This window comes from Spinacia oleracea, chromosome 2 (assembly GCF_020520425.1).
Source record: "Spinacia oleracea cultivar Varoflay chromosome 2, BTI_SOV_V1, whole genome shotgun sequence".
Taxonomy (NCBI): domain Eukaryota; kingdom Viridiplantae; phylum Streptophyta; class Magnoliopsida; order Caryophyllales; family Amaranthaceae; genus Spinacia; species Spinacia oleracea.
The window spans coordinates 108,347,996-108,373,950 of NC_079488.1; the positions used below are offsets into that span (position 1 = coordinate 108,347,996).

Sequence of the window (25,955 nt, forward strand, 5' to 3'; positions counted from 1 at the left end):
GGTGAACCGGGTGCTAACACCCAAAATAAATTAATTAATTAAGCTAACCGGCATCTATATTACTATCCTGATTATTCAACTCTCTCTTAAAATGTGATAAATGCACATAGGGATGTCAATGAGCTGATACGTTCATGAACAACTCGTGAACAAGCTCGGTCAAATCTCGTTCATTAATAAATAAGCGAGTTCGAACATAATTTTGAAGCTCGTTTAATAAATGATAATAGCTCGGACAACTTGGTGTTCGGCTTGTTTAGGCTCGCAAACAGTTCGTTCATGTTCGTTTATAAGCTCGTCCGTTTTGTTTATAAGCTCGTTCAAGCTAGAAATTTAAGTTAGAACTAAGTTGCAACTATTTTGTTAGCCTTTGATTTTTAGATTTTTTTTTATGGGATCACAAAATAGCAATAGTAAGTATACTAAGCAAAAGAATATTTGAATTGGTTATTTTTTAAATTTTGAAAATAATATTACGTTTATATGTTCGTTTAAATTCGTTGTTGCTCGTTTATCAAGGCTCGTTTGTGAAAGATCGTTTATATTGAAATAGCTCGGCTCGTCTCGAGCTTGAATTTAAACGAGCTAATCGTGAGCTAAGCTCGACCAATGAAAATTTTTAACGAGCCAAGTTCGAACACGAAAATGAAAGCTCGTTTAAGCTCGGCTTGAGCTCGAGCTCGGAAATTTCTTATCAAGCGTAGCTCGAACAACCAAATACTCTGCTTGGCTAGGCTCGACTTGTTGACATCCCTAAATGAACACACATTAGACGTGTTCTTCTAAATTAGTTGCCTTAACAACTAGTGTTTTTAATATTTACGCGAGTAAATGTTAAATGTGAACTACGGAGTAGTAGTTCTTAGTTTTTTTTTGGTGTACTATCCGGTTCACTCTTAGGGCTAATCCGGATTCGGGGCGAGTTCTGAGTGGATAGGTTCCAATCCCCTCCCAATTGTTGTTGTGTGGGATCGAACACGGGTCATCCCTACCAAGTTCAGCCTCAATCACCACTGAACCAACATGCAATTGATTTTAGTAGTTCTTAGTGATACTCTGTTCTTATCATATTAGTTGTTTGATAAAGGGTTCACACACAAATTAATTAACAACCGAAATAGTAAAATACTCCGTAAATATTAAAAGGGTACGTTAAAGTTAATCTTGATAGTTTTGTTAGCTTTGTGAAACATTACTTTACAAACTAAAGTTACAATCAATCAATATTTTGCCAAACACTATTAATTTATTAAAGGTTTGTTTGTTTCAATTTACGGAGTATTTCACTTGTTTTGCTTATTTCACCAAAAATAAGTTTAGATAATTTTAAATATATTAATATACATTCAGCTAAATAAATTTTTTCGAAACAATTTATAAGTTCAGATAAATTAGTTTCAGTCAAATATATTTATCCAATACGACCTTACACCACATATATTTGAATATATTGACTATATATTCTGCTCAAACTTTAGTGCATAATTAGATGCTCTTATTCATTTTATAAATATTGAAAAGTCATTTGTCAATTAATTAAATAAATACTTAGTAGGAACAAAGAAGTGTTGAGATATCACCATCAACTGAAATGTTTTAGAGGCATTAAATTGATTGGCTTGTTCTCTATTAAATAGAACTTGTCAAACAAATGTTGCTTCATAGGTGGACTTTCCACACACCATTCAACCCCAAATTGTCCTCCAATTTAGACCACGATTTACCAATAAAAGCCACCCACATATTAATTTCATGTCTTTTTCTTTTTGTTATTCTTAAATTATAGATAGAGCCATATACTTTGGACTTGTATATTTTCCATCCCACAAAAAAAAAAAGAGGGGGTGAGGGGAGCTAGAAGCACCACTATGTTGTGGTGCATGATTGTTTATTTTGAGTGATGCTCATTGTTCAAATTTTAGGGATTGAAAGGTGATAAATTTATTTTGGATAAAAAGGCTATTTCACGAAATTTGTAAATTTATCTGAAACCTTTAACCGTCACCTTATAAAAAATGAAAATTTATGACAAAATAATACATATATATTAATCATTTATTATAATGTTATAATGTTTCTACTGTGAACTTTTACTTATTCTATTTTTAATAGTTTAGCCTTTACAAATATAATTAATAACTCATTTATCCTATCAGAGTACTATGTAAGACCTTTATCCATCACTCATTTTTTTGCTACATATTATTGAGATTGATAGTGTTAATATTTTTAGTTAGGGCATGGAGTGATTTGAACTTATCTTGTCTTTCTAATATTTTTTTTTTCATAACTAGGTGACCTATAAATAGATACTATGTACTATCATTGTGATAGACTTTCCTTTTCAAAGTACTTAAAAATTCATGATTATTATTAAGAATCATTGTGGCAAACAAATGGTGTTAAAACTATGTCTAACAATTTTTTAATGAAGAAGATCCTTATGTGGTACTGTTAACTGTGTAAGTGTCTACATAAGATCATGAGCCAAACACGGAATATGACTTGACTCAATTAAGCTCGTATATTTCACCATGGTCGAGAAATTAAACTCGGCTAAAACTACATTTGTCATCTCAAATTTTACATAGGCGCAACTTTTAGAGTTTTCCAATATGAAATAAGAATACGATAAAAGTACGTGTTGTCAAATATAATGCTCAGTACATAAGTAAATCAATCGTACAAGTAATTACTTACGTGGAGATTATATTCTTATTTTCACCATTTTATAGACCGAAATATTCAACATTTATTGAACTGTGAATTTGTGATTCACTTTCTACTCGTCATTGTAATTAATATTTGTTTTTTATTTGAGGAAAGAAACAAAAGGGCATCTACGAAGAAATAACCTCCAGTCTCGTACAGAAACAATTTGAATTTTTGATTTAGGTGCCGGCATAATTACACGCACCTCAGAATCTCCAGATTTGAAACGTAAACCAGAAAAATACACTAAATTTCTTTACTTTTTTTTCAAACCAACTTCCCATTTGAAATTCATCTGCATTCCATTCCCACAGTAGTAGAAAATAGGAGAGAGAAACTGAAACAAACTGCTCACTCTCACACGCCTTGGATTTCCTCAACTCTACTCTTCCCTCCATTTTTTTACTAATTCTTCCAAGTTTCACCCAATTTCTCAAGCTACATTTTCAACGATCTACACATAATTTTCACTGTTGTTTGTTTTTTGTTGGAATTTTGTTTCTGGGTATAAGAATTATCCTGATTTTATGGGTGATTTTTGAAGCAAATAGCTGTAATTGTTGCTGGGAAAACTCAGGTTTTCGTTTTAAACTGTCAGATTGTGAAGTCTGAGATCTGTTTCAAGAGATTTAGACCTAATTTTCTCCAAAAAGGGGTTAATTTGTGGTGGGTATTTGATCAAAGCCATAGCCAAGACTCCAATTTTGTAAGTTTGTAATCATTTTTTTGATTCAAGTGTTTATCCATTTTTTTTTTGGGAATTGTAAGATTTTTTCTGGGTATTTGAGAATAGTGGAGTATAATATTGCTTGTGTCTGCATCTGATCTTGGCGCGACAAGTAGTTGTATAGAATATAAAAGTGGGTCAAATTGGGATTAAACTATATGCAATTCTATTTTCCGTAGATATTAATTTTGGGTACAAAATTGTGGGGTTTGATTAAAGGAGACTACTGAAAGGTTGAAGAAGGTCCCTTATTGTGCTCACCAGATAAGTGATCAAAGTGGGTCCTTCTGATAAAGTTTGATAGTCCCTTTTACTGAAAAAAGCAAACTCTTTTTGAGGAATCATTGATCTTTTAGCATATGGCACCTGCCGGGACTCATTCATCATCAGGATCGAGGAATTCATCAGGTAAGAAGGCACCCAAGGGTCGGGTACAGCCTTCTTTCAACTCTATAAAATCATTGCCTGCTGAAATTAGGTTGATGGAGTCATCATCATCATCAGCTTCTCAATCATCTGAAAAGGTTGGGCACTCAAATGGAGGTGTTTCTGGCAATGGCAACTTAGAAGGGGTTGAATATGTTGCTGGACAAGGGGATCAGGTTATTGATGATTCACCTTACGGGGAGAGGGCTGTTCCTGTGTTGGATGAAGATTCTGAAATTGGTTCTTCGCCCTCGCCTTCCGCCCCATCTATTGCCGAGTCAAAATGGAATGACACTGTTTCTTATGCAAAGAAGAAGGTATATTGCCTGCTCCTTTCTAGCCTCACTTTTATGATTCATGCATAGAGAATTAGAGATTGTTGTTCTTGAGTTTCCTGCATCAACTTTAGTTGTTACTGATAACTTGAAGCTTAGCTTTGAATTCAGGTTATCTAGTCTTTTATTTTGTTTGTCGCATGTACTAGAATGCTTTGCTTGGTCTTTGGAGTTTGTGATGGCATTTTCAACTTATGATCAGGATGCTTATAATCCATTTCATTGTTGCAGTACCCTGCTTTCCGTGTCACCTATGAGTCTAGGACGATTGTAGCATGGCTTCCTTGGCTTTGAATGGAGAATCCACTTTGTTGTATTTCCTTAGTCGAGATTTAGTTGTACAAAACTAGTTTAGGTTATGACGGTTGAGTTCACTTGATCACTTCTAGAAGCCATTCTCACCGTCATCCTCTTTTTTCCCCCAATCAATTTTGCCGCTGCCACCTCCGCCTTATATCCCACAGATGGCGTCATGTTTGGACTGGAGTCACCTGCTTCAAATAGGATTTTCAGGTCCCCGAGGAAACTTCTCAGACAATTCTCGCTACCGTGGACATCATCTTTTGACAAATGACCTCCCATAATGATGGATTTGGAATCACTTTTGGTTTTGGACAAAGTGATAGATGGATTGGGAATCACTTATTGAGATTTTCCAACTTTAAGGAATCAATATAAAACCTGCAGCGTCTAATGCAAATAGTGGGAAACATATTTAGATAACCAACACATTTCTTTTCACAAGAAATATTCAATTTTCTCTGAAAGTTTCAATTTCAGGTAGGAGTGCAGATCCATAATTTCATTTAACTTCATATTATGAAAGGAAAACTTCTTCAGATGAACGGAAATTTGGCCATGAATTAAATAGTGATGACTTGTGCTTGAAGATTTGTCATTTAAAAACCAAATTCAGTCAATTGGTTCGAGTTACCCAGTTAACTCACCACATCTCTGATTTTCTGTATACGTTTTGTTATAGCAAGCTCTCTGATTATTATAAACGTCGAGCCACCTGGGTAAAACTTTTCTTTGGATTTTCTTATTTCTTACACTTGGTAGGTTGGTGGAGTGCTTGTTGCATACTTATTGTTTCCTAACTAATGTATTGTTTGGTCTGTATTGGAGTCTTTCTGACATTAGCAGCATTATATCTTTTGGATGATACGATTTCTTCAGTACCAATTTGTTTACAGTTATTCTTCGAGAAGATTTTAATATTTTAACAATCACGATTAGTTATTTCAATAGACCCTCTGAAAATAGTTTTTACTTTGTAAAGACATTGCCACTTTTGATGAACTCAGTTGCGAGACATATAGCTGATGGATTATTTTCATGAACAAGAAAATTTGTTGTTCTAATTATTACGTCTAGTCTGGTCATCACAGGTGCATATATTATTTTGTGAGAAGAAATAACTTACCAATTCTAGCTGGAACTTAAATAATAACACAGGATTTTGGTGGTGGAATCCATACGCTAAGGTTTTCCTGTTCTCACTGTAAACTTTGTTCTTTCAGAATGTTCAGGCTTGGTACCAACTCCCTGATGGGAACTGGGAGCTTGGGAAGATCATATCTGCTTCAGGGACAGAAAGTATCATTTCTCTACCAGAGGGAAAGGTAATTGATAATTAGAAAACGAAATTTCTTTGGAAAGTACTTCTTTCAAGTAGATTGATACTCTTTCTGGCCTCCATCTTTAGGTTTTAAAGGTGCAAAATGATTGCTTGTTACCAGCAAACCCTGATATCCTTGATGGCGTTGATGATCTTATGCAACTAAGTTATCTGAGTGAACCAACAGTTCTCTACAATCTTCAATACAGATATGACAGAGATATGATTTATGTAGGTGCTTTTCTTTTTTGGTTGTTTGCAAAGAATTAGTTTGCTTATTCTTTTTCCTCACAACCATTATTTCATTGTATATTTAGACGAAAGCTGGTCCTGTGTTAGTTGCCATCAATCCATTCAAAAAAGTTCAATTGTATGGAAATGAATCTATTGAAGCATATCAGCGTAAATCCATTCAGAATCCGCATGTGTATGCGATTGCAGACACTGCCCTTCGAGAAATGAAACGAGGTGATTCCCTTTGTCCCTTTTCCTTCCTTAATTAAGTGTAAGACATGTAAATTAAAAAATGTTTGTTCTCGTTATATTTCTCTCTTACAATCTTTATTTTCTCCTGGTTGACAGATGAAGTGAATCAGTCAATTATCATAAGGTGGGTGTTATCGTCTATTTGTATGTTCTTAGAACTTGTATGTGCTGAGACTAGTTTCTTCTTCGTCCTCATTTATGTAATATTTGTGTATTCTGGAGGTCTATGTTCCTGATGCATGTGAAAATTTCTATCTGTTGGCAAGCAGGTCAATGGATGGTTTAGTGGGGGCTAAAACATTGATCTGATATTCCTTTTCATAGTTGTTTGCTTGTTTCCGATTTCTGTTTGGCCTTTTGCTCTAGCACTATTTATTTTCATTTTCTCTTTGCTCGTAGCATCACAGATTTGACACACTACACTACATCACGACAAATTCTGTTACACATAACTGACAAATTATGTTTTCATCCATGATTTTAGTTTTTTCATGCAAGTTATATACTTCGTATGATATAAGCAAATTTCCCAGCATTTTCAAATATTGGCCAGCTTCATTAAACTGGTTCTGAATTGTTTTGCATGTGGTAATTAACACAGGACTCCTATCCTGCCCAAGTTATCGATTTTTTTTTTCTTTTGGTTTAAATCGCTACTTCTTTTATTAATGAATATTGCTTTCCTCTTTCTTTTTTAAATGCAAGTTACATCTTATCATTTTTACAGTCCCTTTATCTGACTTATACTTTTTACAACTTGCCTGAAGTCAACTATGACACTTTTGCCAGAATTGAGGGAGTAGTATGCTTAAAGTTGTTTGACTATGTACTTGGTGTTTTCACAAGCAGCTTGTAAAAGTCTTTGTCTGTCTTCTTCTTGAGTATATGAGTAGTTCAACAGAGTTGGATCCTTTTTCAGTCACAATTAACAACGGAATACAAAATTTTAATGAAGGAAGATGACCATTTTTTTTGGGATATGAATACTCAACTTATTCCTGCTGAATCTCATCACATGTTTATGCAGTGGGGAGAGTGGAGCAGGAAAAACAGAAACAGCAAAGATAGCGATGCAGTATTTGGCTGCATTGGGAGGTGGTAGTGGAATAGAGTACGAAATATTAAAAACTAATCCCATCTTGGAAGCTTTTGGAAATGCTAAGACCTTAAGAAATGACAACTCAAGTCGATTTGTAAGTCATTTCATTAATTGTGTGGCTTCAAAATTTCTGAAAGCGAGGCATTGAGAGCATGCAATGTTGACGTTAATTAACTTGCACCAGGGAAAGCTGATTGAGATCCTCTTCAGCGAGACTGGGAAAATATCTGGGGCGAAGATCCAAACATGTAAATTTCGCTCCTTGAATCTGTAGTTGTTTTGTTTATTTAATCTTAATAATGTTTAAGATCAACATAATTAGAGACAACTAATTTCTTTCTTTTTTCTCTTTCGTTCTTTGCTGTCGGTTTCCTAATTTATTTTGAGGATGCAGTCCTACTTGAAAAGGTTAGCTCATCTTCTGCTTTATTCCTGCGTTGGTTTGCTCAGATATCATGGTTTCTGATGTGATTTGATTTATGAACAGTCTAGAGTGGTGCAATGCGCTGAAGGTGAACGTTCGTACCATATATTTTATCAACTTTGTGCTGGAGCTCCAGCTGCTCTTAGAGGTACGTATGCTCTTGTTGTCCTTACATTATTCCCTTGTTCTTTTATGATTTCCCTTCTCTTTGATCTGTCTCAGCTGTTTATTGTTTACAGCTTCTACGGATCTTTACTTCTTAAGCACTTATGTGTGGAGTGTTATAGTTTTTAATACATTAGCATAGAATTTTTTTTGATAGAGGCGACGAGTTTCCTGCTCCAAAGAGTAGTTGGAGAAGAAAAGAAGTGAATATGTTATTTATATTGGTGAACCCAGTTTGGTGTGGTGAGGCATACCATGATCACTGGTCAAAGCCCGAATAGTAGGTTACTGTCTGCCAAATTTCTCCTCAATAATGTTTGATCTCTTGTTCTCCGGATATAATTAGTGTTCCATTACAAACACAATCCTTCAGATGAAGATTGTTACCTCGTCTTCTGCTTTTATTACTAATCCATCCTAGGATCTTGAACATATCACAGGTGTCAGTTTTAGGAGTTGCAATCTGGTCCAATGGGCTTGTTAACTGAATTTTTCAAAAACTTGAATTTTAGTTGAATATAAAAAGAATTGTGCAGTTATTGGTACTTCTGAGGATTTAGTGTAACATGATTAGCTTCTATCTGTTACTTATATGTTCGATTAAATGCAACATTCAAGTATGCACCCTTCACTTTGGGACCTCAACTATTTTATTGGTCTTCCCAAAGATTTAGCCCCTTAGTGTGTATCCAACATTATGGTACTCTGAGTGGCAACTTACCTCATTGCTATTTGGCCGCATGAAAAAAAAAAACCGAGTTATCACTGTTTTCTCTATAAATTTCATTACTTATGACCATTTTCTGTTCTTATGAACGTTTTGTTATACTTATGATATATACCATCCTTTTCTTCTTGACACAGAGAAATTGAATTTGAAGAGTGTTGGGGACTACAAATACCTGAGGCAGAGCAATTACACCATTACTGGTGTTGATGATGCTGAACAATTTCGTAATGTTATGGTAATTTTTTTTCCCTTTGTTTAAAAATAATTTTCAGATTGGTTTATGTTTATAGGCACTTGGACTTTGCTCTTGTTGTTTACGTGCATCATTTCAGGAAGCTTTGGATGTAGTTCATGTCACAAAGGATGATCAAGAGAGTGCATTCGCAATGCTTGCTGCGGTCTTGTGGCTAGGGAATGTCTCTTTTACGGTCATTGAAAACGAAAACCACGTAGAACCCGTGGCTGATGAAGGTAGGTTTGTTCTGGGATGTCAAAGTCAAACATAGCTTGTGTTATCTGTAACTCTGTTAACTGAAAGTATGAACACGAGCTTGTATATCGGGGCATTTGTATGCAGTCCATTCATGTTTTCCCTGCATTATAGTAATACATTTACTAATAATATCCACTATTGGCCAATCCACAATTCGACACCATTACAGAAGTTAACGTTGAAGGATAAAAAAGTAAAGAAATGAAAAGAAAACAACTATGCAGAGGGTTTTTTCTTATTTGGCAAGCACCTGTTTTAAATCCATACGAAATAAGTTTTTTTTTCTCTTCTCCACCTCTGAAAATAATTGTTTAATTTTTTTTTTGTTAGGAAGAAATTGTTTTTATTAATTTTTAAGAATCTTATTTGTTTGTGATTTTATTTCCTCTTATGTTATCTTTCCGTTTTCAGCTCTTCTTACAGTTGCAAAATTGATTGGTTGCGAAGTCAAGGAGTTACAGCTTGCTTTGTCTACCAGAAAAATGAAAGTTAGAAATGACATAATTGTTCAGAAGCTAAAGCTTTCTCAGGTAAATGATTCTCTTTCTTTTAAACATTACCAACACCACCTAATGAATCTTAGGCTCCTGCTGAGGCGAGGTATGGGATTTGGAATTGGATGCATACGGTCTAACCCCTACATTAAGAGTAAAGTAGTTTCTGTTAGATCCTTGATCCAACACACCAAGAATGTATACTACTTCAGAAAAGATAATAAGTGCATAAGGTTTTTTGAGCTATTTTTTATTTACCCGGTCATAGTCTGAATCTAAAGAACACCAAATTTAACATACACATTTATGTTATCTCGTTTATGTATTTCTTTCCTATGAGGCAAATTTGTGATAAAGACATTTTAAAACATAACTTTTGTGAGGGATAGTACCTTTTATAATTTTTTGTCAAAAAGTACCTTATAAAACATTATTATTTAAAAACACAACTTATGGATGATATCCGGCCAAAGAGTCAATACTTTGAGCTTTGACCTCCCTAGTTATTTTTCCTTTTAGGGCGATGTGTGCTCTTTGTCCTTCCTGTGATTTCCCCCCTCTTTCTCCCTTTCCCATCATCGAAGTATAAGGTTTAATTGTGTGATCTAATGGATTGAAGATAAAAAAAACGTTCTCCGGTGTAATTTCTGAAACCATGCAAATATTTGGGAGTTGGGACATTGATTGTATGATTAAATGGTTGGAGATAGTCATTATAATCTGACTGGTTATAGGTTAAATGTTTTGAGGAATCTGATGAGTGATTCTTGACTGATCAATTTTGACATTAATAGCAAATCAATGTCTTCAAGAACTTACCCAAATCTTTGCAATTCATTGTTGAAAAGCTTATGGATCTTTTCAGGCTCACATCGACACTTAATCAGATTCCTTTCATCTGTTTCATCTTTGCATGTATCTGTTTTCTCGTTAGAATGTCTTGAAACCAATTAGTTACCGCCTTTGATTTGGAGTTTCAGACACGACTAGATAATGGAAGAACCAGGCAAAAAGGAGGACTCTGTGATGAAATATAAACACGAGATTAAACTTCTTTAAACTTTAGCTGAATAGTTTAGACGGATTATATGAGGGACTAGGCTTCTTCTCATGTTTTATCTGACCCTTATGATCCTGTTGGATAGTCCATGAATTGTGTCATCCTGCATTTTAGATTTGGTTGGATAAATTTTCTAAGCAGTATGACTATTGTCAGAGCTTGTAAAATGACCTTGAGTTAACCTTAATGTACTTTCTTTTTCAGGCAATTGATACTCGTGATGCATTGGCGAAATCTATTTATTCGTGCTTGTTTGATTGGCTTGTAGAACAAATTAACAAATCTCTAGGTGTGGGCAAAAGGCGTACTGGAAAATCCATCAGCATTCTCGACATCTATGGTTTTGAATCATTTGAAGTATGTTATTTTCATTCGTGGATTTCTTTCGTTCTCTCTTCACCTTCTATTTCACTTCTTTAACTATTTTCATTATTCTTATTGTGCATTTCTGTTTCAGAGAAATAGCTTTGAGCAGTTCTGCATCAATTATGCAAATGAGAGACTGCAGCAGCACTTCAATCGTCATTTATTCAAACTAGAGCAGGAGGTTAGTTTGTTAGAAAAGTTCGAACATTCCAGACTATCATACTGAGTAGAAACATCTTTGAAAAATTTAAGGTCGGGCATTACTTCTTTTCTGCCCAAGTGTGTATACCATGCCCACATCGCCAGTAACTAACGGTGCTGTTTTTTTTTCTTTTCAAACATGGGGATATGAGTTGGTGATGTTAGTTTGCTTTGATATCTGTATACCAATCATCCTGTAGCTGTCAGTGATGACTATGAGGGTGGTGCAATTATGTGTTTACTGAGAATAGATTTGACGCATAATTTGTATAAGTTGACTAAAAAAGCGTTCTATGAACGAATATGATTATGAGCATAAACCTGATAATATCTTGATTTTTGTCCAGGAATACATCCAGGATGGAATTGATTGGACAAAAGTTGAATTTGAAGACAACCAAGCTTGTCTTAATCTTTTTGAAAAGGTAAGTTTTGTAAACATTTAAATGGCAATGAATATGAAATTATGACTCCAATGCTATTGGTGGAAGATCCTGTTTGTTGGTGTACTAAAAATCAAATTATCTATGTTTCTTAAATTTTACTGGTACATGACCCGTTCCTTTTTTTTTTTGCAGAAACCCCTTGGTCTGTTGTCTCTGCTTGATGAGGAGTCCACCTTTCCAAATGGAACAGACCTAACTTTTGCTAACAAGCTTAAGCAACACCTGAAGTCCAACCCGTGTTTCAAAGGGGAGCGTGAGAAAGCTTTTGCTGTGTCTCATTATGCAGGAGAGGTAATGAACAATATTATCCTTTTAGTTTCATGCACTTTCTTTTACAAATTGGCAAGTATGTTGGAGATGCTGAATGTTGAAAAGTGGTGCTTTTATCATAGTTACACTTTTGTTATTCATGTTTTGGATAAGCTAATTTGTGATAAAATCATCTCATTTCTCTCATTATTTTGCGGTGGACAAAATCTTTAATTTTCTGAAGAATAGATGGGAGGCATATAAGGTTGCAACTTATGAACTTTCTGCTGATATCTTCCGTTGGTGTGACATCACTATTCATTGCAGGTTTCATACGATACAACAGGGTTTTTGGAGAAGAACAGAGATTTGATGCACATGGACTCTGTTCAACTTTTGTCTTCTTGTAAGAGTTCCCTTCCCCAAAAGTTCGCATCAAGCATGCTTGTACAGTCAGAAAAGCCTGTTGTTGGTCCCTTGTTCAAGTCAGGGGGAGCTGATTCACAAAAGTTGAGTGTCGCAACAAAGTTTAAGGTAAATGCCTTTTCACTTTTCTGTAAATTCAATATATTGGTGGGAAAGTTAGTAAAATCTAGTTGCATTATCAAATTTAGTTTTAATTCAAGCATTAATTTGCTTGCTCCTTGATCTTTGTTGACAAAGAAGGTTATCTAACTTACCTGGTTGTTTATGAGATTGAACTTGAAGTTCTTGTGTAATTTAATCTCAAACCATGCTCAATTCTTACATCTCATCTCAAACCTGGTTCTTTTTGTGTAAACAGCTGCTAGTATAAGTTCCTTTTCAACTACTAAATTATTCTACTTGCATGTATGGTGTATTCAGGGTCAACTATTTCAGCTAATGAAACGTCTGGAAAGCACAACACCCCATTTCATTAGATGCATTAAGCCAAACAACTTGCAATCTCCTGGAAAATATGAACAAGGACTTGTGCTGCAACAACTTAGATGTTGTGGTGTCCTTGAAGTAGTTAGAATTTCAAGGTCAGGATTTCCTACCAGAATGACACACCAGAAGTTTGCCAGAAGGTGCGGATCTCTTGAGATTTCCAATTATCATGGAGTTCCCGATATCTTGTTCATTTATAGTTTTCAAAATTATTGTTAACTTTCATTTTGCTTTTGATTTAGGTATGGTTTTCTTCTTCTGGAGAGCGTTGCATCTCAAGATCCATTGAGTGTTTCAGTTGCTATTCTTCATCAGTTCAATATCCTACCGGATTTGTATCAAGTTGGTTACACAAAATTATTCTTCCGTACAGGACAGGCAAGATTACCCTTCTGTTTGCTTTTGTTCATTTTCTCAGTTGAACTATAATATCCATTATTGTTCAGTGGTGATTGGGGCTGAACTTGGTAGGGCGGACCGCGTGTTCGATCCCCCGCAACAATAATTGGGAGGGGACTGGAACCTATCCACCCAGAATCACCCCGAATCCGGATTAGCCCTAAGGGTGAACCGGGTGGTAACACCAAAAAAAAACCCATTATTGTTACTCCTTCCATCCAATTATATTTGTCAAAGTATTCTTGTTTAGATGCTTTAAATATTTGTCTAAGTGTCTAATACCGAGTAATAATTTAGATGAACATTTAGATCTCACAAAGGTGATTGGGTTCTTCTGAAAGAAAAAATGGGAGGCATCCTTTACTGAAACATGAGTGTAGTGGATGGAGGCATATAAATTTTATTTAGGCTATGTTCTGTGTCACCTAAAAGCTGAAAAATCCTGAAGCTCTGGTTTGAGTTCAGTTTTTGTTATAAATCGGACTTATCTGAGAAATTTAGACTCAGTTATTAAAGGTAAGGCCTTGCTCTACTTTTTCCTGGAAGTAGTGACTTGAATCATTTAGGCTAAAATGAGATAACAATAACAATAATAATAAAATAATAATATGCGATTTGTCTTTAAATGGTATAGTATACTTTATTACTCCGTAGATAATATAGGCAGATGGTTACAATGAATCGTTAAATTCACAGACCTTATATGTTTACTGCTATACTTTCATCCTTAACAAGGCCTTGCTCTTAGCCGTCTCACAGAAATACTAATTTGAGATACACATCACTGCATTAGCAACGGGATTATTATTCATAGCTAAAAAAGGCTCTTGGAAATATTCAAAAACCACCGAAGAGAAAGCTAAAAAGTAACCCGATGTAGATAAGGGTCATTCGTCAAGTTTTTATAAATCATAAAAATTAAAATGTAACCCGTTGTGCGGTTGTGCCACATTGTAAATACTGTGCAGCTTGAGACACGATGGAGAATTTTGGAGGATGCTCATTAATGGTGTTCTCATTTATCTTTGGCCTCTTTTTACATAACTAGGTGTAAGACTGTCTTATCTTATAATATGCCATCACGCTATTATCATACCATACAATTAGTTAATGAAGGCTCAGCATTGACAAGGACATACTACTGTGGAAATTTGTGGATTATTTACCTCACTATAATTTTACGTGTTATGTGGTATATTTCCAACATTAACGGAAGTATATTTAATGCTCAGATTGGTGTGCTTGAGGACACAAGAAATCGTACACTTCATGGCATTCTACGTGTTCAAAGCTGCTTCAGAGGTTACAAAGCTCGGTGCTTTGTGAAAGAAACTAGAAAAGGAATTTGCACACTTCAGTCATGTAATGTTTCTCCTTCTCAGCCTTTATTGTCATCTATCTGTGTTACCATGAAACTTGAGACATTGAGATGTCGACTCATCACTTCTTCACATTTTTAGTTCACGAGGCTATTTGAAAACAGATGAGAATGAGATGATAAGACCATACTTTGAAATGTTGAACACATTATTAGGAAAATACTCACTTTAAAAGAACTTAAATGATTGAATGATTCAATTGGTCTTGGCAGTTATTCGTGGCGAGAAGACCCGAAAGGAATTTGCAGTCTTACTTAGGAGACAGAGAGCTGCCATAACTATACAGAAACAGATAAAGGGTCAGCTTACGAGAAAACAATTTTTGGAAGCTACTAATGCATCGACAGTGATACAATCAGGTAATCTCAAATCTTATTGGTTCAGCTTGTTGTAGTTTTGTTGTTTTTTACTATAACTGGACCATGCATTGTATACGATCTTTTTGGTGATTCCACTATCATTCTGTCTTTTCTTCTTAACTAAAGAAATGGAAATGAAGATTAATCTTTTTGGTTAACTGCTATTCATGAAACATGCAATTAAAATTATATGTCCTTTTGGTTTGAATCATTGCAGTTATTCGTGGCTGGCTGGTCAGAAAATGCTCTGGAAATATTGGCTTGCTTAATTTGGGTGACAAAATGGTAACGCTTGCTCTTCTTTCTAAAACTTTAAGTTCATTCAATTGATTGATCCAATTTTATCTCAAGTAATTTTCTTGCTTTGGCAAGACTTCATTATTATAACCCAAATTTTGCGAGAAAGGACCTTTTATAATTTTTTTTGTGAAAAATCACACCTTAATGGTAATATATTTTTTTTAATTTTTTTTTCTGAAAATTCACACCTTAATTGTAATATTTTTTGCGAAAGAAAACCAAAGGGTACTTTCCGGCATTGACTGAGGTTTTCCGGCCATTGACTTGCAAGTGCTGCTCACGTGTGGCTTAAGTTTGCTAACCTCACCTAATTTTCCTACTGTTCTCCCCTCTTTATTTAGAATGCGTCACAGCTTTGGCAAGACTTCATTAATTTTAATGATTGGGTTTCCATTTAGCTAGTGTGTTTTGCATGAACTCAATCCTCAATATCGATAGTTTTGATGAAGTTAACCCATTCTTGAAATAACTGATAAAATGCATTTCTCATCTCAAAACAGGGCAATGAATCGGATGAAGTCTTGGTGAAGGCATCTTACCTAGCAGAGTTGCAGCGCCGGGTCCTAAAGTCCGAGGCAGCCCTTAGAGAAAAAGAAGAAGAGAATGAGATCCTTCATCAACGTCTGCGTCAGTATGAAAACCGTTGGTCAGAGTACGAATTGAAAATGAAGTCAATGGAAGAAGTTTGGCAGAAACAGATGAGATCACTACAATCAAGTCTTTCTATTGCAAAGAAAAGCCTTGCAGTTGATGATAATGATTCAGCCAGGAATTCTGATGCATCAGTGAATGCAAGTGAATATAGCGGTGATACTGGCGGTGGTAACGTAACATTCAAAAGTCACGAAAGTAACGGGGTTAGGCCAATGAGTGCTAGTTTGAGTGTGATTAGTCGGTTAACAGAGGAGTTTGATCAGAGAAAACAAGTATTTGGGGATGATGCTAAATTCTTGGTGGAGGTGAAATCGGGTCAAGTAGATGCTTCTCTGAACCCTGACAGAGAACTGAGAAGGCTTAAACAGATGTTTGAATCTTGGAAGAAGGATTATGGAGCGAGATTGCGAGAAACTAAAGTCATTTTGCATAAACTTGATAGTGAAGAAAGAGTGAGTGACAAGTTAAAGAAGAAATGGTGGACTAGAAGGAACAGCACAAGGATAAGCTAGGGTTTTAGTTTGTGATTTAACTGTCATGGCAAAACTTATAGATCCTGCCTCTGTAATTATGAAATGAAATTGAGTTGGTTTACAGTGCAGCATATGATCTGCACAAAAAGAAAAAGGAAAAAAAATGAAGTGTAGAATTTAAGGGTATATGTGTGTCATTTTTCGGTTTTATTTTTTTATTTTTTAACTTCTCTTTCAGAAATTGTTCTTTGTAAGGAAACCTTGAATACAGTCAAAAGGCTATGACACTGGTTTTTGTGTTGTCGTCTTCAGCCTGACGGATTAATAGAAGTGAGTTGAATGTTTCAGCTGACTATATTTTCTATGGGAAAAGCGTAACTAGGTTTTTTTTTCGTTTTTCGCTGTATATACTACGAGTACATTAGAAGACGCAAAAACAAAGTAGAAGTTTGCTGAAACACCTGAAGATTGTATGAAAGTATTAACAAAAGAAGGCGATGCATGTTTTAGCAGCTATATTAGCCACTATTTTCCTCCCACATTTTTTTTTTTGTTTTTTTGTTGTGACATTCAGAAAATGAACAAAAAAAAGAAAATATTGGAAAAATAATTAATCCGTCTACCTACAAAACGTAGTCATTGAAAAGTGGCAAACTCGTCTTCAATAGTACAAAAATTATACGGAGTATACACAATACAAAACCGATTAGTACAATATTTTTGAACATGCAGGTACCATAAAATCAACACAACAAGATGGAAAAATCATATACCTTGAATACTTGAATTCAACTATGAAAAAGAAGTTCTATAGTTAATGTATCGCGTAACAATATTACACTTGCCCCTGACCTAGCTATAGCAGCTAGAAAACATGGGATGGTGGCGTAAGTGTTGGGTTTGTTTATTCTTCTTGTCAAAAAAAAAAAAAAAAAAAACTAAGAAAAATAAGTGCAATTTGGTTTCGGTTTCATATTATAACATGTAAGAATTTTCAATTGAAAACTTTATATTAATTTTATAATTTTATAGTCTTTACTTTTAGTAACTCTTTTGCTCAATTTTTTTTTTTGATCTATTCAAAGAATTGGCTATTTTTCATGAACTATTATATAATAGTAAATCCGGATCGTACATAAATTTATTTTGAAATCGAATAATGGCCATGATTGACTTTACAAATCAAGGATATATCATATATATATGTATATTGAATATTTATTTACACTGCTAAAAATAAAAGAATAATTACACAGCTAAAACACAAAAGGACTATTATGGTTGCTTCTTTATACAAAGGAGAGGATGGATAGACAATTCGTGGACTATGGACCGTGGTGCACATAGAGCTACGTGCACCAAAAGAACATGTGTGCATAAGTAAAAGAACACGACACTACGGCAAAAAAACATGCGATATAATATTTCACTTTTTTTATTATAAAAATAATTTATTATTTTACTATTTATTAAAACCTAAATAAAAAAAATACTCATGTTCTTTTCTCGTAACCATATGTTCTTTCAATTATATACTGTGTTCTTTTGGTGCACGTAGCTCTATGTGCACCATGGTCCACCTTCTAAATTGCGTTGGAATATTGGCCAACGACTAGTTTTTTTTTTTAAAAAAAAATTAGATGTTGATTAACAGTTTTTTAAATGATCAACAAAATACCTTGTAAAAAATGGGGTATTTGGCTTTGAAACGCGTGCACATAAACACCATGACCCTCCTTATTAATTCCTGGTTCTTGATTACCAAACTTGTTAATGTGTGGCAAACATAGAAATATATGTGTGGGAAGCAATGTTGTTGCTTCATTATACAAAGGAGAGGATGGTTGGAATATGGGCCAACGACTAGTTTTTTTTAAAAAAAATTAAATGTTGTTTAACAGTGGTATATGGTGAAAATTTTAGATAATAGAGGGGCATATGGTGAAAAAATTACGCTCACTTAACAATATAGTCACGTCATGCAAGAAAATAAAACCTCAAAAATACACAATGAATCTAAAACTACAAGGGTATTTTTGGTAAATAAAGTTAAACCTCGCGCTATTTCATGAAAAACCGATAATTAAACCCCAACTCTCTCCAAAACCCCCAATTAGCTCCTGCCTCCTCCTCCCACCTCCGGAGTTTTAATTTCCCGCCTCTTAAAATCCTCCAACAAAGTGACCATATTGTATTTGCATCACCACCACTAGTCGGCGGCGCCTCTTCCAGTGGAGGAATTCCGATCACCTCTCTTTATCTGCCGCTGCTAGTTCGACAGTGTATAGCTTCTTTTCCTCATGCATTTTCTTTATTTTTCTATTTTGTATCCATTTTTTAGGATTTTTTTGTTGATTTTGTTTGTAATTATAGAGCCAAAAGGTGTTTCAATACATTCTATTGCCTGATATGATGTTTCAAATATTGAAATCTTGTTGTTGAATATAATTCTATTGAATTTTTCGGTGGCTTTGTTTTGATGTTGTTTTTATGTCTATGTATTCTATACACAGTTCATAACTTCTGTAACCGACTCGCCGGAGTGAACCACCAGGCAAGTAGGCGACCACCGTCGGTCACTAACCTCCACATTCGTGTACAAACTACCAACCACGACAAGCAGACGAGTAGATTGAAGGCTCGCCGTCGTCGCCGATTGAAGGAGAACGCTGCTCCGGTAGAACGGAGAACGACTCAACATCTCTAAACCCATTGATTCTCGAATTCAGGTACTTAATTTCTTCTAAAATTGAATTTAAAACAGTCAGTTTCTCAAAATAGTAGTTAGGGTTCTTCACTTAGTCTGTTAGTCATTACTTAATTCCTTGTAAAATTGAATTTAAAATAGGTTTTTTTTTTTACTTTGTTGGATGTTGAGATGTTGTTAGATTAGTATTTCATCGTTCTTCAATCCTGGTTTAAAAATCTGTTACTGATAATTAAATCGAAAATGCAGTCTAAATAGATTAATTAGTTACTGTCTTACATTTATAGTTGGCTGGATAGCTTGATAACTGACCTTGAGCTCCTGAACATGTTTAAGTAAATTATCAATCATTAGCCGCGGGCTCACATGCCACAGCTTTCCAACACTAATCAATTAATTAGTCACATGATCTAATTGTATTTTAGAACTAATATTACTGATGGACTACTTGTTGTTTTAATGGTAGAGTTGAACATTCCCTGATGTCATCATTTGTTTAAATTAAACTTTGAAACCATTCATGTTTGATCCTATAGTTTCTGAATTCTGAAATACGTGTAAAGTATTCTTATATATTTTCAACAAGAACAAGAACAAGAACATGGACATTGATATGTGTGATGCCAAGTTTAGTATCAAGTTTCAACTTCTGCCAACTACACACTTCACTGAAGTACACGAATGTCTTTGATGTGCCAGAAATATTTGAATACAGTAAAGGAAGCAGAAGAAAATGCAGTACTCGGAAGAATGGAAATCATTATTTCCGATTTCCTCGGTTCATTCCCCTCCCCTCCTCCTTACTCAAAACCCTCCTTTATTGGGACCACTGTTCTTCAACCCCGTCCCAGAGTCCTTATCCCTTCTCTTCTCTTCTCCCGATCTCTCTCCTCCTTTCCTCCCTCCTCCCCCCCATCTCTCTTTACCCAAATTTCTTAAAACCTCCACTTACTATGACTCCCCTGTCCTTCCTACTGCTGCCTCTGCTATCTCTGCCTCCTTTACTTCTGAAGAGCATAGTACAAGTTCCAACAGTCTCCCCCACAACCGTCTTGAGCCCCTCTATTGCCCCAACAACCAGGTTTTTATTTTCTTCCCAACAGGGTCCAATCTTGATCGTGTTGGATTTCTTGTTTTATCTGTAAGGGATTCCAAGTTGGTTGTTGATTTTTGTTCTGATGGTTCAGTTTTGACTTCCCAAAAATTTGATCATCGGATTGTTCAATTAACAGCTTGTTCTCTTACTGATTGCTCTTTTCCTGATGTGGGTGGTTCTGCTTGTGTTGGTTTCTTACTGGCTTGTAATATGTATGCTGCTAATTGGTTCAGTGTTCGAACTAGTGTGCACTGTTTAGATTCCAAGAAGCCTGCTTTGGTTCTTATGGGCAGTAAGAAATTCACAAGTAGCATGGTGGCTTATGCTTGTTGGAGCCCACATTTGCCTGGAGAGTGTGTGATCTTGTTAGAAAGTGGAGCATTATTTTTGTTTGATATGGATTCTTGTTTGGAAACTAGGTTTAGAGGGAAAAGAATCAGTGTTGCATGGGATGAACTTGGTGAGTCAGCAAGTAGTGGGTGGTTCAGCTGTGAATTTAGTTGGCATCCTAGAATATTGGTAGTGGCAAATTCAAAAGCTATTTATGTGCTTGATTTAAGATTTGGTAAATGTCACACGATCTGTTTATTGAGGATTGACTTGCTTGGAGAAAGTGACTTGCATGCAAAGGATAGGTTTGTTGTGTTTTCGAAGGCTGGAAGTGACGGTTTCTTCTATACCGTAGCTTCTGAGCAATGGCTATTTTTATGTGATATTCGCAAACCACTAATGCCGGTGCTGAGGTGGGCCCACCATCTCCGCGAGCCACGTTACATGACTGTTTTGTCTCTATCTGAGCTGAGATCAATGCCGCATGATAAGAATGCAGGGGCCTCTGCTGTTATCTTAGGATCGTTTTGGAACGACGATTTCAGTGTTTTCTGTTATGGGCGTCCTCATCCTACAACTACAAAATCTCTCTCTAGTAAAATATCTAAATTTTCGAATTCCTTTTATGCATGGGAGCTTCCATCACCGTTCTTGTTGGCTAGTCAGAATTGCCATTGTGGCAGTTGTCTTTTAAGGGAGGAGTTTGCGAAGGATGATCTTCTTGACTGGATCGTATGGCAACAGAAAAGGGAATCAGTTCTTGGTTTTTGCATTTTTAACAGGGATCTTTGTTCTTTATTTCCCAAAGCCGGAGAGCATGGGGGTTTTACACTTCTCCGATTGATGTCCACTGGGAAGCTTGAATCCCAGCAATATTGTGCGTCATGGAAAATTGCGAGGAATGTGGCAACGGCGCATGGTGAAGTGACTCCTCTCAAAGATTCTTTGCTATGCTCTATGGGTGATGAGACCTATAAATTTACCAGGAGGTTCCGCTACATTAAACTTGAGAACCTTTATAACCATTTGAATAATAATCTTGCCAAATTATTGTTCACAAAATTTAGGGACATTCCAGCTACTGCAGGTGTGAAGAAACGCTATAATAAGCGTTTCCAAAAATTCATGAGTGAGAAAATGAAGTCATTCGGTTGTGATCCCCCAATGTCACACCTTTCAATTGCCGATGTTTTCAGGGATGTTGACATGCCAACAAACCTGTACGAGATTGTTAGTAGAGTAATGTGGACCTCGTTACCTATGAATATTTTAGAGGTGGCTTTTCCTGAGTATAATGAAGTTCTTGAAGTTGAACATAAAAAATTTTCTCCAGATTTTCCAGCCATTCCTGACCAAGACCAGTCACCTCCTTTCTTTCTAAGAGACCCTTCCCGCTGCACTAATAAGTGGTCAAACAAAGTACGATGCAGTGAGGATTTTCTGGGTCCTGTTTTTCCTCTTCCGGCATTAGTTGTTCTTAATGAGATTTCAAGGCGTGGCTATTCTTTCGTGGGTGAAGTAAATGAATTCTCTCCTGAAGACATATTTTCCCATCAATGCAAATATGTTATGCGTTTAACCAAGGAAATGGGAATCCTGAATGTTGGTGACAAACAAGACAAAGAACATGCAGTCTCACTCAAGGAAGACAGGGATGAGATCTTGGATGACTTCTCAGAACCAAGACCTTTATTCTTGTATAAGCCATCTGCATTTTTGGATGAAGTGGGGGAGCAGGCGGGTTCTGTTCTAGGGGAAAGGTATAATACAGTAGTCTCTAAATTTGCTGAGGATGATGGTGATTTCTTCGCTGGTCTTTGCCCAATGGAACTTAAATTTGATTCTGACAAAAAGATTCAGAAGTTCTCTGATGAGGAATCGCATGTGTTCAATTTATTAAAGAAACAGTGTTCACGCTGGCAAAATGGCTTTATGCCGTATCAGAATCTTCACATGCAACTTCGTGAAAAACAGCCACATCTAAGACCTGGTAAGTGATTGCAGTTTCTGTGACATTCTGCAGATGGTTTGCTTCTTAGTTATTTTACATACATTTGTGGGAAGCATGCGTGAGATCATCCAGCATTAGATTGTGTCTTCCTTTATATCATAATCACAAGTTCTTAATTTTCTTATTGTACTTCCTCCGTTCATTTTTACTCGCAACGTTTGTCACTTTCACGCATGTCAATGCACAACTTTGATCACTAATATCTTTAATTCTCTTTAAGCAAAAATTATAAAAAGTAATATTTTGAAAATACATATTAAGACGAATCTAACAAGATCCCACATGACTATGTTTTAATTTACGTATAAATCACCAACATTAATCAAAGTATAATATGTGAATAGTGTAGAAATCACAAACGTTACGAGTGTTAAAAATCGGAGGAAGGATATCATAATCACTGCTTATTTTTTTTAATAATGGATAGTCAATGAATTGTGTCGCTGCATTTTGGATTTGGTTGGATAAATTTTCTAGGCAGTATGACTATTGTCAGAGCTTGTAAAATGACCTTGGGTTAACCTTAGTGTACTTTCTTTTTCAGACAATTGATAATCGTGATGCATTGGCGAAATCTATCTATTTGTGCTTGTTTGATTGGCTTGTAGAACAAATTAACAAATCTCTAGGAAAAGGCGTACTGAAAATCCATCAGCATTCTCGACATCTATGGTTTCGACTCATTTGAAGTATGTTATTTTAATTCCTGGGTTCTTTTGTTCTCTCTTCACCTTCTATTTCACTTCTTTAACTATTTTCAATATTCTTATTGTACTTTTAATGTTTCAGAGAAATAGCTTTGAGCAGTTCTGCATCAATTATGCAAATGCGAGACTGCAGCAGCACTTCAATTGTCATTTATTCAAATTGGAGCAGGAGGTTAGTTTGTTAGGAAAGTTCGAACATTCCAGACTATCATACTGAGTGGTAGAAACATCTTTGAAAAAATTAAGGTCGGGCATTACTTCTTTTCTGCCCAAGTTTGTATAGTGTATACCATGCCTACATCGCCAGTTACTAATGGTGCTGATTTTTTCATCCTGTAGCTGTCAGTGATGACTATGATGGTGGTGCGATTAGTGTTTACTGAATAGATTTGACGTATAATTTATAATTATGAACATATACCTGATAATATCTTTATTTTTGTCCAGGAATACATCCAGGGTGGAATTGATTGGACAAAAGTTGAATTTGAAGACGACCAAGCTTGTCTTAATCTTTTTGAAAAGGTAACTTTTGTATATTCTGCTCATTTGAGGTTGAAACATTTAAATGGCAATGAATATTAAATTATGACTCCAATGCCATTGGTGGAAGATCCTGTTTGTTGGTGTACTAAAAATCAAATTATCTATGTTTCTTAAATTTTACTGGTACATAACCCGTTCTTTCTTTGAGACTTGGAATGGGATTATGTGTTGAGGCTAAAATATTATAAAAGAATTTGCTGCTTCAAAAAGAAATCGAATAGCACGGTGATCCCTTACATTGTGGTAAAGATGGTAACTTTAAATCTGTAATTATTGCAGCCACAATCAAGAGTTTCTCAACACATTTCTACTAACTCTGAAGTTGAAATAGTGGTATTCTTGTTTGGATGTTAGCGTACTGAAAACGTATTTTACCTCTGCAAGTATGCAATTGGTGCAGGGGACTGACAAAGATAACAGATCATCCCTGTTTTCTTCTCTCTGTATCCTAAAGCTTCATTCTTATCCATTTTCAAATGTGCAACTCTGTTTAATAAAATACTTATCATATTATTAATTTACTTTGTTGAACAGCATAAATGCTACATGTGATCGTGATTTGAAGCGCAGGATTATAAAGGTTTGAACTATTTTTCTTTTCTTAATCCTGTGTACGGAGTAGTAAACTTTAATCATTGTGATCATCTTGAATTTTAAGTCTTAAAATATGTTTATCGATTGTCTTGTTGCTTTGAACACTGAAACAATTGGTTGAGCAGATCCCTGGTGTGTCTATTATGTACATGACAGGACACAAATATTCTATTGAGCAGCTGCCTGAAGCTACAATGGGGGAGGTAGGCTTAAACATACAGATTGATCATTTTCTATTCCCGTTTAATTTTTTAATGTAATTTTTCAAAATGAAATTATGTTTTCCATGTCTAATTTGCTTATTCATCTCTTTTATTTACGCTTACATGTTCTAACACTAAAATTACTGCAAACACAGGATGAATTACTGCAAACACAGGATGAATTGATATAGTATCTCTGGGGAATTGCTCGGCTGCTAAAGAGAAAAAGGAAAATGAATACATTATCATAAAAGCTTTGGACAAGCTACAACAAAATCATGGAGTAGAAGCTCCAGAAACAATCCCCCTCAAACAAGAAGATGATGAAATCAATGCACCAAAGAACAGTTATCCAGCAAGATATTGAAAATTAAACTTCTGAAATAACCACTACTGTGTGTTTCTTTCTTTACTACCATTGTTGGTTTGATGTAAAATCTCAATGCTTAGTAGTCACAACCGATCTTTTGACTATGTATAACTTCACTAAGCTTGGAGACATCCAACCTTTTGATCACGTACAAGTTTACTAAAGGTAGTCCGTAGGATTACATTTTTACTTTTGTACGCAAGGAAAACAATTTAACACACTCTATGTAATTAGGTGTAAGCTGACTTTTGAAGTAAATACGAATAATGTAATATAACTGTTGTAGTATTTGCATAAATGCGAATTACAATATCCTGGTGGTGAATTGCTGTTTCTTCTGCCCAACACAGATTGCATAACAGCTTCCGTTTACACAACTGCTTATGTTCCTAAGTATTCTTTACATTTTCATAAATCTGGTCTTTACATATCTACTTTATATAGTTATAAATCATGTCTAAGTATTGTCTACAATATACTCCGTAGTAGAGTTCTTCATGGACGAGATGGTCCGCTAAATTCAGAACACTGGGCCTGTTTAAGTAGCGGGCTTGGACAACGATTTTGAAAAGAAAAAAAAGTTGGGGCAGGCTAAGCCCGACCCGTTAATGTTAATGCACCTGACATGGGCGAGGTAATATTTGTCGTGGGCAAGCCGCCCGACCGTTCATATTATGACTTGCAAATATTATGTATTGCAAAGTAATCGTCATTGAGTAGTTCATCTTCATCATTGTTATCCATCGATATGTAGGGTGAAAGTAGAGTTCTTAATTTACAAGTAATTATATCGGAGTTATTATATAGTTTTTGACTGGAAGAAGATTTTATTAGAATAGGGGCAATTTAGAAAAAAATAATATTTAAGTGATATTAAGTTA

General features: G+C 35.3%; 2 protein-coding genes and 1 long non-coding RNA gene across 4 annotated transcripts; all 3 read left to right on the forward strand.

Moving 5' to 3' along the window:
• Positions 1–2,873: 2,873 nt before the first annotated feature.
• LOC110782156 (myosin-1) lies at positions 2,874–16,874 on the forward strand. Of its 2 annotated transcripts, XM_021986268.2 has the most exons (24): positions 2,874–3,418; positions 3,659–4,182; positions 5,724–5,825; positions 5,909–6,052; positions 6,139–6,289; positions 6,404–6,431; positions 7,335–7,500; positions 7,591–7,654; positions 7,801–7,814; positions 7,894–7,978; positions 8,860–8,960; positions 9,058–9,196; positions 9,630–9,748; positions 10,977–11,129; positions 11,230–11,319; positions 11,687–11,764; positions 11,918–12,076; positions 12,362–12,568; positions 12,881–13,086; positions 13,189–13,324; positions 14,578–14,707; positions 14,937–15,083; positions 15,301–15,368; positions 15,884–16,874. In XM_021986268.2, exons 2-24 carry the CDS (start codon positions 3,799–3,801, stop codon positions 16,547–16,549), a joined length of 3,537 nt encoding a protein of 1,178 aa, XP_021841960.1. In that variant the 5' UTR covers positions 2,874–3,418; positions 3,659–3,798; the 3' UTR covers positions 16,550–16,874. The 2 variants fall into 2 exon arrangements, with proteins under 2 accessions (XP_021841960.1, XP_056693720.1); XM_056837742.1 differs by having other exon boundaries at positions 2,874–4,182.
• Positions 16,875–18,588: 1,714 nt separating this feature from the next.
• On the forward strand, positions 18,589–23,343 carry LOC110782154 (uncharacterized). The gene is made up of 4 exons (XM_021986267.2): positions 18,589–18,792; positions 19,024–19,239; positions 19,917–22,633; positions 23,199–23,343. Exons 3-4 carry the CDS (start codon positions 19,951–19,953, stop codon positions 23,204–23,206), a joined length of 2,691 nt encoding a protein of 896 aa, XP_021841959.2. The 5' UTR covers positions 18,589–18,792; positions 19,024–19,239; positions 19,917–19,950; the 3' UTR covers positions 23,207–23,343.
• A 1,150-nt stretch (positions 23,344–24,493) lies between these two features.
• On the forward strand, positions 24,494–25,407 carry LOC130468089 (uncharacterized). The gene is made up of 2 exons (XR_008928497.1): positions 24,494–24,704; positions 24,860–25,407. It is a non-coding gene; the product is annotated as an uncharacterized lncRNA (long non-coding RNA).
• The last annotated feature ends 548 nt before the right edge of the window (positions 25,408–25,955 follow it).

What these genes read in the sequence shown, in the direction of transcription:
- LOC110782156 (XM_056837742.1), top strand. Translation starts at nt 3,799, where the DNA reads ATGGCACCTGCCGGGACTCATTCATCATCAGGATCGAGGAATTCATCA. An exon ending in TTTCTCTACCAGAGGGAAAG is followed by an intron (nt 5,826 to 5,908) that starts GTAATTGATAAT and finishes CTCCATCTTTAG; the next exon opens with GTTTTAAAGGTGCAAAATGA. An exon ending in AATCAGTCAATTATCATAAG is followed by an intron (nt 6,432 to 7,334) that starts GTGGGTGTTATC and finishes ATGTTTATGCAG; the next exon opens with TGGGGAGAGTGGAGCAGGAA.
- LOC110782154 (XM_021986267.2), top strand. Translation starts at nt 19,951, where the DNA reads ATGCAGTACTCGGAAGAATGGAAATCATTATTTCCGATTTCCTCGGTT.